Source organism: Acanthopagrus latus, chromosome 5 (assembly GCF_904848185.1).
Source record: "Acanthopagrus latus isolate v.2019 chromosome 5, fAcaLat1.1, whole genome shotgun sequence".
NCBI classification, from domain to species: Eukaryota; Metazoa; Chordata; class Actinopteri; order Spariformes; family Sparidae; genus Acanthopagrus; species Acanthopagrus latus.
Window position 1 is genome coordinate 6,778,861 of NC_051043.1, and position 13,885 is coordinate 6,792,745.

The following is a 13,885-nucleotide window of genomic DNA, read 5'->3' on the forward strand; positions in this document are numbered from 1 at the left end:
GGGCACTACATCTCAGGCTGCGAATGTATTCCCATCCATAGTATGACGGCCTTTACGATGGCACCGATGCTTATTCGTTATTAGTTGCAACATTACAGTTATTCTGGTCCTTGACAGAGTAATGATAGTGTAGACGCAGTGTCAAAGCCCTCCAGCTGGTGACAGCACAGAAGCTAAATGAGTGGGTGGTGGCAGATGAAGCCTGTTGCTCCATGCAGACGTCCCGGACAAGCCGGAGCATCATGTGGATGCAGAACCTCTTGACACCCAGGGAAGCCTCCTGCCCGTCTCAGTGTCGCCTGATCGGTTGCTATTTTCGTTCTCTCCTCATTTTCCAGTTTTTGACGCCTCCCTCTCTCACTCTCTCCGTCTCTCTCGTCCTCACCCCTACTGATTGTAATCTGCAGCTGTCAAGCTCCCAGTAATTGAAACTGACTTGATGAATCGCTTAATTACCTTTAATAGCTGATTCAAGAGGAGCTGAATAATGAAGATAACAGAGAATGAAGTGGAGGTTGTGGAGCATCAGTCTGTAATTGGCCCATTGTTGTTGTTGTTGTTGTTCTTTTTGTTTGCGGCAGTAGGGCGTGTGTTGTTTTTCTGTCATCAGCGCCCACAAACCTCCTCAGCACAAGAAGATATGGGCTAAAACTAACAGGATGTTGTTTGAGACTTCAAAAAATGCTGCCATTACGCCGTGCACAAAAAGAGGAAGGATGATGGAGTGAAGATTAACGAGCTGCGATAAAAGCAAAACAACACTGTGCGAGAGAGACGGAGACGGAGAAGTTGCAGAAGCAGGAAGGCGCAAACTTTTATTATGCCCTCTCAGCTCGTCGTTAATGTTGCGTGTGGTGTGGGTGGAGCAGCAGCTGACATGGCTCTGAGGTACCGTTGTATAGAGATCGCCATGCTTTAATATCAAACCATGATGCCCAGCGGTACCAGCAGCCCTGGCTCAGCACACTCTGACCTATAAAGGATATGAAAATGTTGCATTCCAGCCCCATTTATTATTCATTAATTGGCTAACTCACCCTCTAGTCAGCAATATTTAATATCTGGGAGAGGACGGAAGTGGTGGGTTCCCATGTAGTTCACATTTTCTGGTATTCATGAAACAGAATCTAAATTGTATTATTTTCCTCTTGCATTTCACTTCAAAGAGACTTTGAATAAGTTTGTCTGTTAGCGTTTGTGTTTCAGCCCGGTCTTTGTTGCGCTAGCTCTTCCTCAGCTCGCACCTCCTCGTCTGACCATATGTCTTGAAGGAGTCACTTGAATGTCGGCCCCCCCGTCAGATAGAAAGGCTGGAGGTAACAGTCCTAATTAAGCTTTTTTTTTTCACTTCTTTTCATCCAGCACCCTCGGGGAATGCTTTCTGCTGATGCTCACGAAAACAAAGCAACAGAAAGAGGAAAACAACAGGCAGAGGAGTTCACAAAACAACACAGAATCAGACAATGAGCACTAGGACGCTCTGTAATCAAACCTCATCAGTGCTATCTGAAAATACGGGATAGGACTTCTGTATTGAATTAGTTTCAGACCTTGCTAAAACCCTTTCACAGCTTTTTCCCATTTAAGGGTCATGTGAGAATGAGCGCTGGAATCTGCATTCCACAAAATCAGTTATGGAAATCTGTTCTGTCGAGACATCTGATTACCAGGTTTTGTAACATGTCTGACAGGAACAATGTCACACCAGTAGATTAAGTGTTGTGATTTGTATTTTTAACAGACTGTGTTTGTTGGCAGCCGTGTTCAAGTGTAGTAACACTGACCCTGAGCCTGTGAGCTCTTAGCATCTAATCGTGAAAGGAAATATGTCAGCTGAGCCTTTTAAGTGAATTGCATGCAAATGATAAGTAGATGAGATGCGTGTCCTTTATCTTAACATGGTTCTACCACGAGTGCATCTCTATCATCATCATTATTATCATAATAACAGCAACAACGTTTGTGCGAATATGAATCCTCTACCTTTTCAAAACTGATTTCAGTAGGAACAAACAGACAAGGACCAGACTTGCCTGGGGGACCGGAGCGTAGAGATTATTCAGTTTTGTACCTAAGCCTTTGGAAACAGCAGTGATTGTAGATATATTATTAGTCTGACCAGGAAGGCGAGCAGCAGAGTGCTGAATTTACAGAGGAATTTAGCGAGCCTAATGGCCTAGACAGGATGAATGAAAGAAAGCTGTAAGGAGAAAGACAAGCAAAGAGCCTGACAAATAACATGAAAAGTGATATCTGTGATTGGTGACATCTTCAGCTCGCCATTAATAACCAGGTAATTACCCTAAGCAAATATGAACAGGTCTGCAAAGGGAAAGAGACAACAATTTGAAAAATAGGTCAAGAAGAGGTGAAGTAGGGTTGGGGATTTAAGGATGCCAGTCTTATGTTACTCTCTTGGAGAGATCTTTGCTAACTACGGTATCTGATCTTTGGAGCTTGGCCCCAAATTTTTGTTTGTTGGAAAAGGAGCAGACGCTCCTTGCCTCCCCCTGCAAGGCCTCCTTCAATCTCCGACACAGGACCATGCCAAAAACTGGACTAGAGGCCCTGCAAAACACACTCATGGTGTTTATGCTTACGCTAAGGTTTAGCTCACTGTATGCAACTATTATTCTACTCACTGTGGAGCTATTAAACAAAACAAAAGTGCTGTGGCATTCTCTTGCATTCGAGAACGGTGAGCTTTTTTTTTTCAGCACGTCTGCAAAAATTCAGCATGAAATGCGATCTAGTCCTAAACGGAGAGGCGATTGTGCCGTGTGAAACGAGTCGAGTAGGGACTTGGAGACTGAACATTATTGGTTTAAGTAGGAGAAATCCGATGTCATGCATGTGGACAGTACAGCGACAGTTGGCTCGGTGTGCTGAGGGGGGTTGAGGGTCAGCGGGAGCAGGAAGAAAGGCAGCTCAGTAGATGCTGTAGTAGGACGAGTACAACGGTCTGTGTGTTTCTGGTGACATACCACCCACCCAGGACACATGCATCTGTCCATACCCTGTCCTTTTTTATCTCCCACCTTCCTATCTCTCTGTCAGTGAGAGTATACGAGACGCCTGTGTCTGCAAGTGAGGATTTGGTACCTTAAGCCCAGACCCTCAGCTCCGCCCCTTCACTACTCCTGCACACCCCAACAGGATCTAGTGTCTGCCTCAGCTCACTACTTCCCCCCACAGATCATAACTTACACTATTGTAGTATATTGTACAACTCAGACAGCTAGTTTAAGACACTGTGCCTATTACAAGGGATTCAGTCCTCGTAAACATATTTAGAATAGAATTCTGTATGAAGTTAATCCTCCATATTATGATAAAGTCGTCCTTTAACATACTGTACTTGATATTATCCTTTTCAATCTGGTGTTTCTGCCCATCTACTTTTTCTGTACTTCACAGCAGAGTTTTATTTGCAAATTATACTTTTAAGTACTGTGTGGGGAAGAACAGAATTATTTCCATTCATATGCACATTTATACATATTACATCATTTACATATTTTTACAGAGCATCTACAAAGTTGATGTCGAAAAAGTTTGGATGCTGTAGTTCTTCTCACTTTGCGTGTTGCAGGAATCAAATTCATAATGAAGATGATTCTTTATTTATCACATACACTGCACAATGTAGTGAAACTTGTATGGCATCCCTGAGGGAGCAGTAAGTGGCCATCATAATAGCGACCAAATCCAGCTCGAAACCAGTGTCTTGATCAAGCGTATTGAGTGTTAAGTCCCCGCAAGGCAAGGGGATGATGGGAATAACATAGTAGAATAAAACCAAGTGTGAATGAGGGAAAGAAAGGATAAGTTGTTGAACGAGAAAATAGTTTATTTACAAAAAAGGTAGCACTGATCAAAAAGGAAGATTAGTCTCCAAAAGAAAATGTGCAGTCTGTAGCTCAGTCACTCTGGCTCCTGCACACCACAGCTGCCCAGCCCACTGGCACCACTCAGCTTTCTGTATCACCCTGCCTAAGTGACAAGTAGGATCAGGCGTGGACCTCCACACACAGACAAGGAGGAGGGGGAGAACGAGGGTGACACCTGAGTGGAAACACACAAACACGCCCACAACACTAGGGCTATTACACAGAGAATTAACCCAATATATGTGTTAAAATTTGTACAGATACCTAAAAAAAGGAAGTGATTCAACTTCTTTCCTCAAGTAAAAGTACAGGCTCTGAAATGTATTCAAAGTTTAAAAGTCAAAAGTCTCCCTCTGAAGTACATTTCTGTATGCCAACTAAACCTCACATCATATTATTGTAATTCAAAAACTATCAAACTTAAAGGTAGAATAAGTAGGATTTGTCCAAGCTGTTAATAATGCACCACAAAGATAGCTGATAGTTGAGTCTCATTCCCAGAACATCAAGCAGCAACAAACTGAATGAATAAGAAAATCCAGGCGAAGGGCTGCAGGGTCTCTGCAGATACGAGACACTAACACACCTTTTCTCCCCACATCTGTTGTGTGTGCTTTGCACTGATGATGATGTTGAAATCAGTCTTGTGATGTTGGGAAGGCAGCGTGCAATGAGGCAAAATTATGATAATCAATAAGTCCCTTAAAACTGAAGTAATTAGAACATTTTAAAATTGAATCAAAAAAGGTCAAAGTATAAAACCTGAAGTGTGTTTAACTTTGACCTTTTAGTCCTTCACTTCAGACACATTGCATCCATTAGCAATAACCTGCAACTTGTTTCTTTCATCACTGTAGCTTCAAGCAGCTTTGTAAATACTTTTGTGGTGACAAAACAATCTAGATATTTTAAAAGATACTCCGAAGTACTGAACTGCATATGTGAGCTCTGGCAGGATGAAATGTTGCGTGAATACCGCCCTGTCTCACTGGAATTTCCTTCAAAGATTGGCCCTCCTCTGCTGGTATTTTACACATGCCAGTCTCCCTGAGCTGAGACCTGAATAAGCATCAACATTTCCACAAACATCCTGTTCTGGTTTTCACTCCTCAAACACGAATGCAAATTATAATGTTGACCTCATTCTGAAATATAAATGAGGAACACACCCAAGTCATTATTTCGGGCTCAGGCTGGTCATCTCTACTCTATTTCTGTATCACCCCAGCACAGCGACAGCAGCACCATTGTTATAGAAAAATCCTCTTAGCTAACTGTAGGCAGCAGCGCTTTGGACCTCCACAGCTCCTGGAAGAATGACACTGTGATTGACTCAGAACATGACACCATCCCTCAAAGTCATCACTGCAGCGTATCCCTCTACGTACAGCCAGCTGTGTAATGAAAAGTGACAACACATCGCCATGCTTTTAATGTCTTTGGTTATGGGGGGATGGAGAGGGCTCTGGATGGATAGGGCCCTGTATGAAAGAGTTTGACTGATGTGGTGTGGGCTTTATCCTGCTTTTTCACAGTCATTGTCTCAAGCTGTGCGCTAAGAGGGAAATGATTGAGCCATATTATTTTATATGTTACAGTCAAGTGCATTTTGTATGCACCACAGGCTTACAATGTTGTTAACATTTGAGGTTAAATTGAATCCCAAGACTGATGCTTTGTTGGGGTCATTTTGATTTGGACAGCATGCCACAGCGACCACTTCAGCGAGACCCTCTTACTACTTCCAATTTTGGTGTTTCAGCGGCATGTTTGGTATGATTTTATTTACTATCCTGCCAGATACTATTCCCGAAGGGTCCTGTAATCCTCTTACCATATGGGTGGGGGCAGAACATATTTCCTTGCTTCAAGTGTGGCTACAGGCATAGCCTAAGGCTTATGGCAATTTTTGGCAGCCAAGTCCAACATCGAACCCTTGCCATACACCCCCAGCCTCTGCCCCCGCTCTATCTTCTACCCCTCCGTCCATCACCAAGCCCCTGATCCTTTTTTAGCCTGCAGCATGGAACTTGTTTGCTGGTAATACATCAGTAGGCATTATATCCGCAGCAAGATCAGCCTCCGTTGGGGAAAGCATAACCTTGGGAGTGACTTTGTGGCGAGTGCTGTCAGTGCTCTTCCAAGCAGCCTGCTGTGAATCTTAAAATGCTTCCACCCTTAGGAAAGACTTCCAGGAAAGGTGTCCAAGGTGTAGGAAGTGTCTGTGCCAGTGGAACCTTAAGATCCAAGGGGTTCTATGCCTAATTTATTTATTTTGGCTCAAAAATTAAAACTGTTTCATGTGTTTAAATGCTCCAAAAAACACTCAGATTTCCCTAACTGTGAAAGTCTTCATTGTGAAGTTATGTCAGTTTCGATTCTTCCTGTATTCTTGGGCAGCACTGCTTCCCTCCATGTTCTACTCTCAGATATGCCTGACATATACCATCTCCCCAGGGCAATGACCTGATGATTGCAAGGTCACATCAGGTTGTACCACCTTAACCTGAGAACACAAGCAAGCAAACAAACAGCGAATCAGATTTGATTTGTCTGAGGTTGTCTGCGGTGTGCTAAATCATGGTCTGAATTAAGTAGGCAGAGGTTCTTTGATGATGTTTTCTCAGCAGAATCCAATCTGTCAGCAGAAAAAAAGCTGTTGGATCTTTTTTTTCAGTGTAATTTTGAGACGTAATTAAGGATGTTTGAAACTAATCTCCTCGTTTAGACTTGATTAAGAGTGAAATATTTTTTTTAAAATCTCTTCTATGTCCACCACCAACCTTCAAAAGTGTGTATCCACCTAATGTGTGCATATAATATTATACAAACCAACATGCAGTGGCTCATACTGAAAGGGCGTCAAAGCTTCTTTTTTTTTCATCCTCATTGGCCTAATGTGCTGCTTTTTAATCGAGCAAACATCTGAATACATATCCACATCTATTGTCGAACCTCTGCAGTCGTTTGAGCCTTCTGTTTAGTTTCAATCCCACTGTTTATGTAGCCTGTGCTCGGGCCCATAATGTGGCAGGTTTCGGATGAAATAAATGGGAAAACACACATGGCGGTAGCTAATCCCGGCGGCACCATCACACACTCACCACAAGCCACAGAGCCCCTCTCCTTCCCTGGTTCCCACCCACTCTGGCTCCAGAACCCTTTCCATCCCTGGTGTCCCATCAGTGGCTGTACCCCCGTCCTACTGAAGTAGCCCATTAGTCTCTGTGCTGATGCAGCAAAGCAATGACGGCCAGGCTGTATGAAGGACTCAGTTATTTTCCTTGCAGCTGGTTTCTCTTTCTGTCTCCATCTGCCAGCCTGCAGCCATTCCGCCTTCTCTCTCAGTGAGCTTTAATATTATCAATGCATTTATTATCATAGAAAGCTGGGTGACAATGCAAAAAGAGAGACCCAGAGATTAGTGGTGAGTCTCAAAGGGAAGAAGGAGAGATCCGGTAGATATGCAGTGATGTCTCTTTACTCTCTGCTGTGTATTTGCAAGTGTGCATGTGGGTGTGGATACACATTTGTTTGTGTGTGTGTGTGTATGTGTGTGTGTGTGTGCCAGATGGCTGCCCGGCTGTGGGGTAAAGCTATTATTTTTCAGAGGATGGTATTTTATCAGAGATAATTCGCTCAATGCACCGGGTTCTCCATTATTTATTGTTGCTCCACACTTATCTTGTTTTTTTCTTAAAGTTGTTTGCTGAGCTTTCCATCAACTCTCGACACTCCTTCTCACTTTGACTTCCTCCGTCTTTCTCTCTTGTTCTCCCACAACCGTTTCCAACCCTGTGGAAAAGTTGTTGATTTTGCTAAAATCCCTCTAAGACACAATCATCAAAGACAGCTTACACAATCAGAAGATTCTATTTTGGTGTTATAATAACTCTGTTTGATTGCACTACATTTTAATGACCATAATTCTGTGGGAGAGTGTGTTGTGTAAGCAGAGAACAGATGGCTCAGAGTGCATATTTTAACAACCAAATGACTTGTTTTGTACATGAAGAGCTGACGAGGCACTTGAGTTCTACTAAATTACAATTTCTCTCTGAATAGGTCTTTAACTGTGTCCCCTCGCTCTCCCTCCTCTCTCCACAGGCATCATCCACCAAATGAAGGGGGACTATGAGACTGCACTGAAACTCCACAAAACACACCTGGCCATTGCTCAGGAGCTGAATGACTATGCTGCTCAGGGCCGGTCCTATGGGAACATGGGTAATGCCTACAATGCCCTTGGAGCCTTTGACCAGGCTGTTCGCTACCACCGCCAGGAGCTGCAGATCTCCATGGAGGTCAATGACCGGGCCTCACAGGCCTCCACTCATGGAAACCTGGCTGTGGCTTACCAAGCCCTGGGAGCCCATGACCGTGCTCTGCAACACTACCAGAACCACCTCAACATTGCTCGTGAGCTCAGAGATGTCCAGAGCGAGGCACGGGCTCTGGGCAACCTCGGCAACTTCCACTGCTCTCGAGGAGAGTTCCCTCAGGCTGTGCCCTACTATGAGCAGTACCTCCGCCTGTCCCCTGACCTCCAAGACATGGAGAGTGAAGGAAAAGTTTGTCACAATCTGGGTTATGCCCACTACTGTCTCGGCAACTACCAGGATGCTGTCAAATACTATGAGCAGGACTTAGCTCTGGCCAAGGACCTTCATGACAAACTGAGTCAGGCCAAGGCTTACTGTAACCTCGGTCTGGCTTTTAAGGCCTTGGGAGACTTTACAAAGGCAGAGGAGTGTCAAAAATACCTGCTATCGCTGGCCCAGTCCCTGAACAATGCACAGGCTCGCTTCAGAGCTCTGGGGAACCTCGGGGACATATTTGTCTGTAAAAAAGATGTGGCTGGAGCCATTCAGTTTTACGAGCAACAACTGGCCTTAGCTCACCAGGTATGGCCACACATCATGAATGTAGTTCAACATGTACTGGAACAGTTAATCATACAAATAGGAAATGCCATGTGGAGTGTAATTTTGATATCATTCACTCACATCCCCCATGCTCATAAAATTCTGTCTCGTTTCAGGTTAAGGAGCGTAGGATGGAGGCCTGTGCCTATGCTGCCCTCGGGGCCACCTACAGACTAGTGCAGAAATATGACAAAGCTCTGGGCTACCACACCCAGGAGCTGGAGGTGTATCAAGAGCTGGGTGATGTTTCAGGAGAGTGCAAAGCTCACGGTCACCTGGCAGCTGTCTACATGGCCCTTGGGAAGTACGCCATGGCATTCAAGAGCTACGAGGAGCAGCTGGAGCTTGGTCGGAGACTCAAGGATCCTGTCGTGGAGGCTCAGGTGTACGGAAATATGGGCATCACGAAAATGAATGTAGGTGTGATGGAGGAGGCTATTGGCTACCTGGAGCAGCAGCTAGCCACTTTACAGCAGCTGAGTGGCAACGAGGCACTAATGGACAGGGGTAGGGCCTATGGGAACCTGGGAGATTGTTATGAGGCTCTGGGTGACTTCGAGGAAGCCATCAAGTACTATGACCAGTATCTGTCAGTGGCCCAGAGCCTCAACCGCATGCAGGACCAGGAGAAGGCCTACAGAGGGTTAGGCAACGGGCACAGGTGAGTCTGCTTCAAACAAAAAGCATCAAAATTCAATACTTCACATTGCTAGATAAATAATTTCAGTTATTGTCAAACACAGCAGTGTCAATTCCTCCCTTGCTGTTGCTGTCGCAGATAATTGTATTGGCTGGGTATTACTAGCAATCACAGTAATCCTACTTTGCATAATATTTTTCTCCTCGCTCTCACTATCAAGGACCACCGCAGTTTTGAGACACCTTGCTGGTGAGCATAGCTCGGATTTGAGCGCGATGCTAGCTGTCTCAGCAGCAGCCTAGTGGCCCGGTCTTATCTGTATGCAAAGAGGATTTGGCATGCAGACGTCTGAAACTGAGGGAAGCAGTTATTTCGAGGCAACCTCTTAGACATCTTGTGTCTCTTCTCCCGTCTATTTCTTCTCATGCGTCAAAGAGCTGATAGCATCCTAGGAGACTACACTGCAAAATAAAACACGAACGGCTTGCAGAAATCCTCATTTCCGAGATGATTTTCTTCTTATTCTCCTCATCAGCATGGCACCACAGCAATCACACACAGCAGTATTAGCCATGCATGAGTTCAGAGGGGAATAATAGACATCAGACACAAACCCCTCTCGTCTTCTAACAGCTCTTAGTCAGACACATACATTATCACACAACATTAATTAAGCTGAGGGCTTTTATTCTTTTAATGCTCCATTTGAACCAGCATCCACCAATTGTCGGTGTGCCTGAGAATGTGAAAAAAGTCTTTTTGAAGGCTGTGAAGGCAAATAAAATGTTGAGATGGGATGAAAGCCACTCTATCAAAACATACAAAAGAGGATGGAAGCTAGGATCCTTTGACAGATGACCCATCTCGCATTAAAGGATGGTAAACAGTGTTACCCTTCCAACACAAGCTTAATTTTATATTTCATATCAGAGCTCAGACATTTCTCATATAGCCTTCCACACACATTTAAGTCTGCCCACATCAGCAGCTACCAGAAGTGTTTGACATCAAACCAATATTTCATTCGCAGCAAAATTGATATTGCCTGTTGCTTTTATGTCATGTGCTCTATTTTTATTCTAATAGGGCTGCAACTACCACAAATGTTTAATATCAATTATTTGTCAATCACATTCTTGATTAATGGATTATTTGTTTGGTCTATAAAATGTCAGAAAATGGTGAAAACATTTTGATCAGTGTTTCCTAAAGCCCAAGATGACATAATGTGAAGTCATATTTTGTCCACAACCCAAAGTGATTCAGTCTACTGTCACAGAGGGGTAAAGAAACTAGAAAATCCACATTTAAGAAACTGGAACCAGAGAATTTTGACTTACTTAAAAATACTTAGCTATATCATCCAAAAATACTTAGTTATTGATTTCATCATTGATATATTATTGTTAATCAATTAATCGTTGCAGCTCTACATTCTATTGGTGCTCTGTTACGAGTAGAACTAATGATTATTTTCGTTATCGATTAATCTGTTGTTATTTTTCCCAATTAATTATTCATTCAATCATTAAAATGTCAACAAATTGCAAAGCTGCTCATCACGAGCCTAAAGTGATGTCTTCAAAATGCATCTTTTGTCAAACTGTCAAAAAACCCCAAGACTTTTCACTCACTGTGGTTAATGTGAAAGACGAGACAATTTCTCACATTTAGGGAGCTGAGACCAGTAACTGTTTTTAGTAACATTTTATCTTGAAAAATGACTGCAACAATAGGATGTCATAATAGTTGGCAATTCATTATCTTCCAGTTGATTAAATGACTAATTGTTGAAGCTTTAGTTACAAGTAGCTCAATATTTATTTAATGGATAATGAATTTATGAGATAAGATTGTTGTGGCCATGATATATATATGTCCCAGTATCTCTTCAAGTTGAAACATTGTCTTGTTGTTTATTATCTCACCCGTCTCACTCCTAATCATCTCATTGGTTTCCTGTCCCCACCTGCAGGGCCATGGGGAACCTCCAGCAGTCCCTTGTGTGTTTTGAGAAGCGGTTAGTGGTGGCTCATGAGCTGGGGGAGTGTGGAGGCAAGGCTCAGGCCTACGGTGAACTGGGTGCACTGCACAGCCAGCTGGGCAATTACGAACAGGCCATCTCCTGTCTGGAGCGTCAGCTGGCCATCGCTCGTGACACCCATGATAGACTACTGGAGGGCGATGCCAGCTGCGGTTTGGGTGCTGTGTATCAAGCTATGGGAGAGTATGAGACTGCCCTGCGATGCCACCAAAGTGACCTGGAGATTGCAGAGGAAACGGGCAGCCCTGCGCGCCAGGCCCGCGCCTACGGGAACTTGGGCCTTACCTACGAGTCGCTTGGAAACTATGAGCGAGCTGTCGTGTTCCAGGAACAGCACCTAAGTGTGGCGGCCCAGACTAATGACTTGGCTGCCAAGACATTGGCCTATGGAAGCCTGGGGAGAACACACCACGCACTGCAAAACTACTCACAGGCTGTCATGTACCTGCAGGAAGGTGAGTGAGTCAGGGGGAACAGGAGAGAGGATTGCCTTTGTTGCCTGAGCTGATAGGCTTAGAGTTTGTGAATTCATGAATATGAAATTTGTTGCTAAGCCTATGCCACACTTTTATTAGACTGTGTGCGTGTGTGTGTGTGTGTGTCTGTTTGGGCTTTTGTACTCATGTGTTATAAGTGCACAGGGGGATTTTGTGTGCGAATTATGCGTCTGGTTTGGCTTCTGTTGTATAGGTATACCAGCATTTGTGTGTGTATGTCTGTGCAAACCTATCAGGATGCACGCCAAGTCATTTTTCCTGTTTACTGCTCGCTGTTCTTCACACCTCTGTATCTACTTTTCTCAGAGGCTTCTTTGCAGTGAGCTGCCAAAGGATCTTTTCACACAGTGGCTGACAGACTCCTGCCTCTCACGCTTCATTGTCCCCTACACATTATGGTGAAATAAAAACCTGCAGCGTGGCACCCTCAAAAAATTCATTATGTCAGTGATAGTGGAGGAAGGGGAAAAGTCGAAGCGTCCATGGAATGTGAGCTGAACGTCCACACTGGCAGCCTCACCCATGCCCATTGATAGACACACCCGGCGTGTTACGACCCAAACTCTGTTTGAATCCAAGAAAACTGCAGCTTGTGTAAGAAGACAGTTGTATATATCACCCTGCAGGGATTAAATGCAAGGATCCAGGAATACATCTCCTCTATCTCTCCTCTGTTGCCTTATTAGAGTTAGGCGGGCCTGCAGTGACCTATACACCCTCTGCAGGTCCGCTTGTTGAGCTTTAATGGAAACTAAGGCGACAGGCCATTCTGTCTCCAGCCTGTCCTCCTGTTGTCCCCCACACTGTCCTTGTATTGTTCCTCGGCCTGGCTGTGAAAAAGAACAGTGCCTTCACTATCCTTGACAGCCAATTATTTCTGGCCAACCTACCCAGACCGAAAAGTTGGCAAGGCTTTTTTCCTCTAGTATTTCTATTTTTTTCTCCTCCCATTGCTAGTTGTGTTTTTGTTTTTTTTATTCTTCATGCTGCACTGCTTGTTTTTTTTTGTTTTTTTTTGTTTGCCGAAAAAAGATTAATTGGAAGGAGAGATAGAAAGGCAGTTTCAAACTAGTGCAGATATTGTTGACAACATGTGATCTCCAAACCAGTGTGAGTGTGTGTGGCTCTGATGGTTATGCTGTGTTGTACAGTAATACAAAATAACGAGGCTACAGTGGAAGACACATAAAGACACCAATTAACTTCTGATAGGCTAACAAAGTTTCTGTCACCTCAAGTGACTCTACTCTCCATGTTATCTTCCTGTAATTTTCCAATAAAGGACACTGCACATCGCTGTGTCAATCTTAAACAAAGGAGGCATTTCACACCAAGATGCACTTTTCAACGATTAACACAACGGTGTCATTAAATCAATGCTGTCATTGTAGCGACTAATGGAGGTATTGCAGTTTCTTCACGCTTCGTTTATGGAACAACTACTAATGGAATAACAATATTAACCTGCAGAGGCAGTTTTTGGCAGAAGTGCACCTGATGCCTCATATTTGAACCTGGAACAATGAGGTTTTATATTTATTCATGCAGATAATGAATAGAAAAACTAAACTGGAATGTGCTGTGTATACCCTAATGGAGAAAATTCAATAGAATCTTATAAGTTATAAAATGTAGATTTATAGATCATTTGAATATGACTATGCTATGTTATTGTGCCCCAGGGTTTATTACTGTGCTTTCATATGAATTGACAGTATCATATATAGTATATTGTACTAGCTTATTATGAATATCTCCTATGTTTTTGTGAGGAAGACATTATGTTCAGGATAATGAAGTCCAGTATCATAAGCATACCTGTGAAATATAAGCATAAGTTGTATGAAATCTAAGGACACATAGACATTGTGAACTTGACATGCAGAAAA

At 43.6% G+C, this 13,885-nt stretch overlaps 1 protein-coding gene across 4 annotated transcripts in view; it reads left to right on the forward strand.

The window, feature by feature from the left end:
- The window catches only part of LOC119019308 (tetratricopeptide repeat protein 28-like), a 194,314-nt gene that overhangs the window by 157,281 nt on the left and 23,148 nt on the right, over positions 1 to 13,885 (forward strand). For all 4 annotated transcript variants that reach the window (XM_037097774.1, XM_037097775.1, XM_037097776.1 and 1 more), the window contains 3 exons: positions 7,998 to 8,794; positions 8,932 to 9,476; positions 11,431 to 11,954. In XM_037097774.1, coding sequence (XP_036953669.1) covers positions 7,998 to 8,794; positions 8,932 to 9,476; positions 11,431 to 11,954 — 1,866 coding nt within the window. The remainder of the gene's footprint in view (positions 1 to 7,997; positions 8,795 to 8,931; positions 9,477 to 11,430; positions 11,955 to 13,885) is intronic.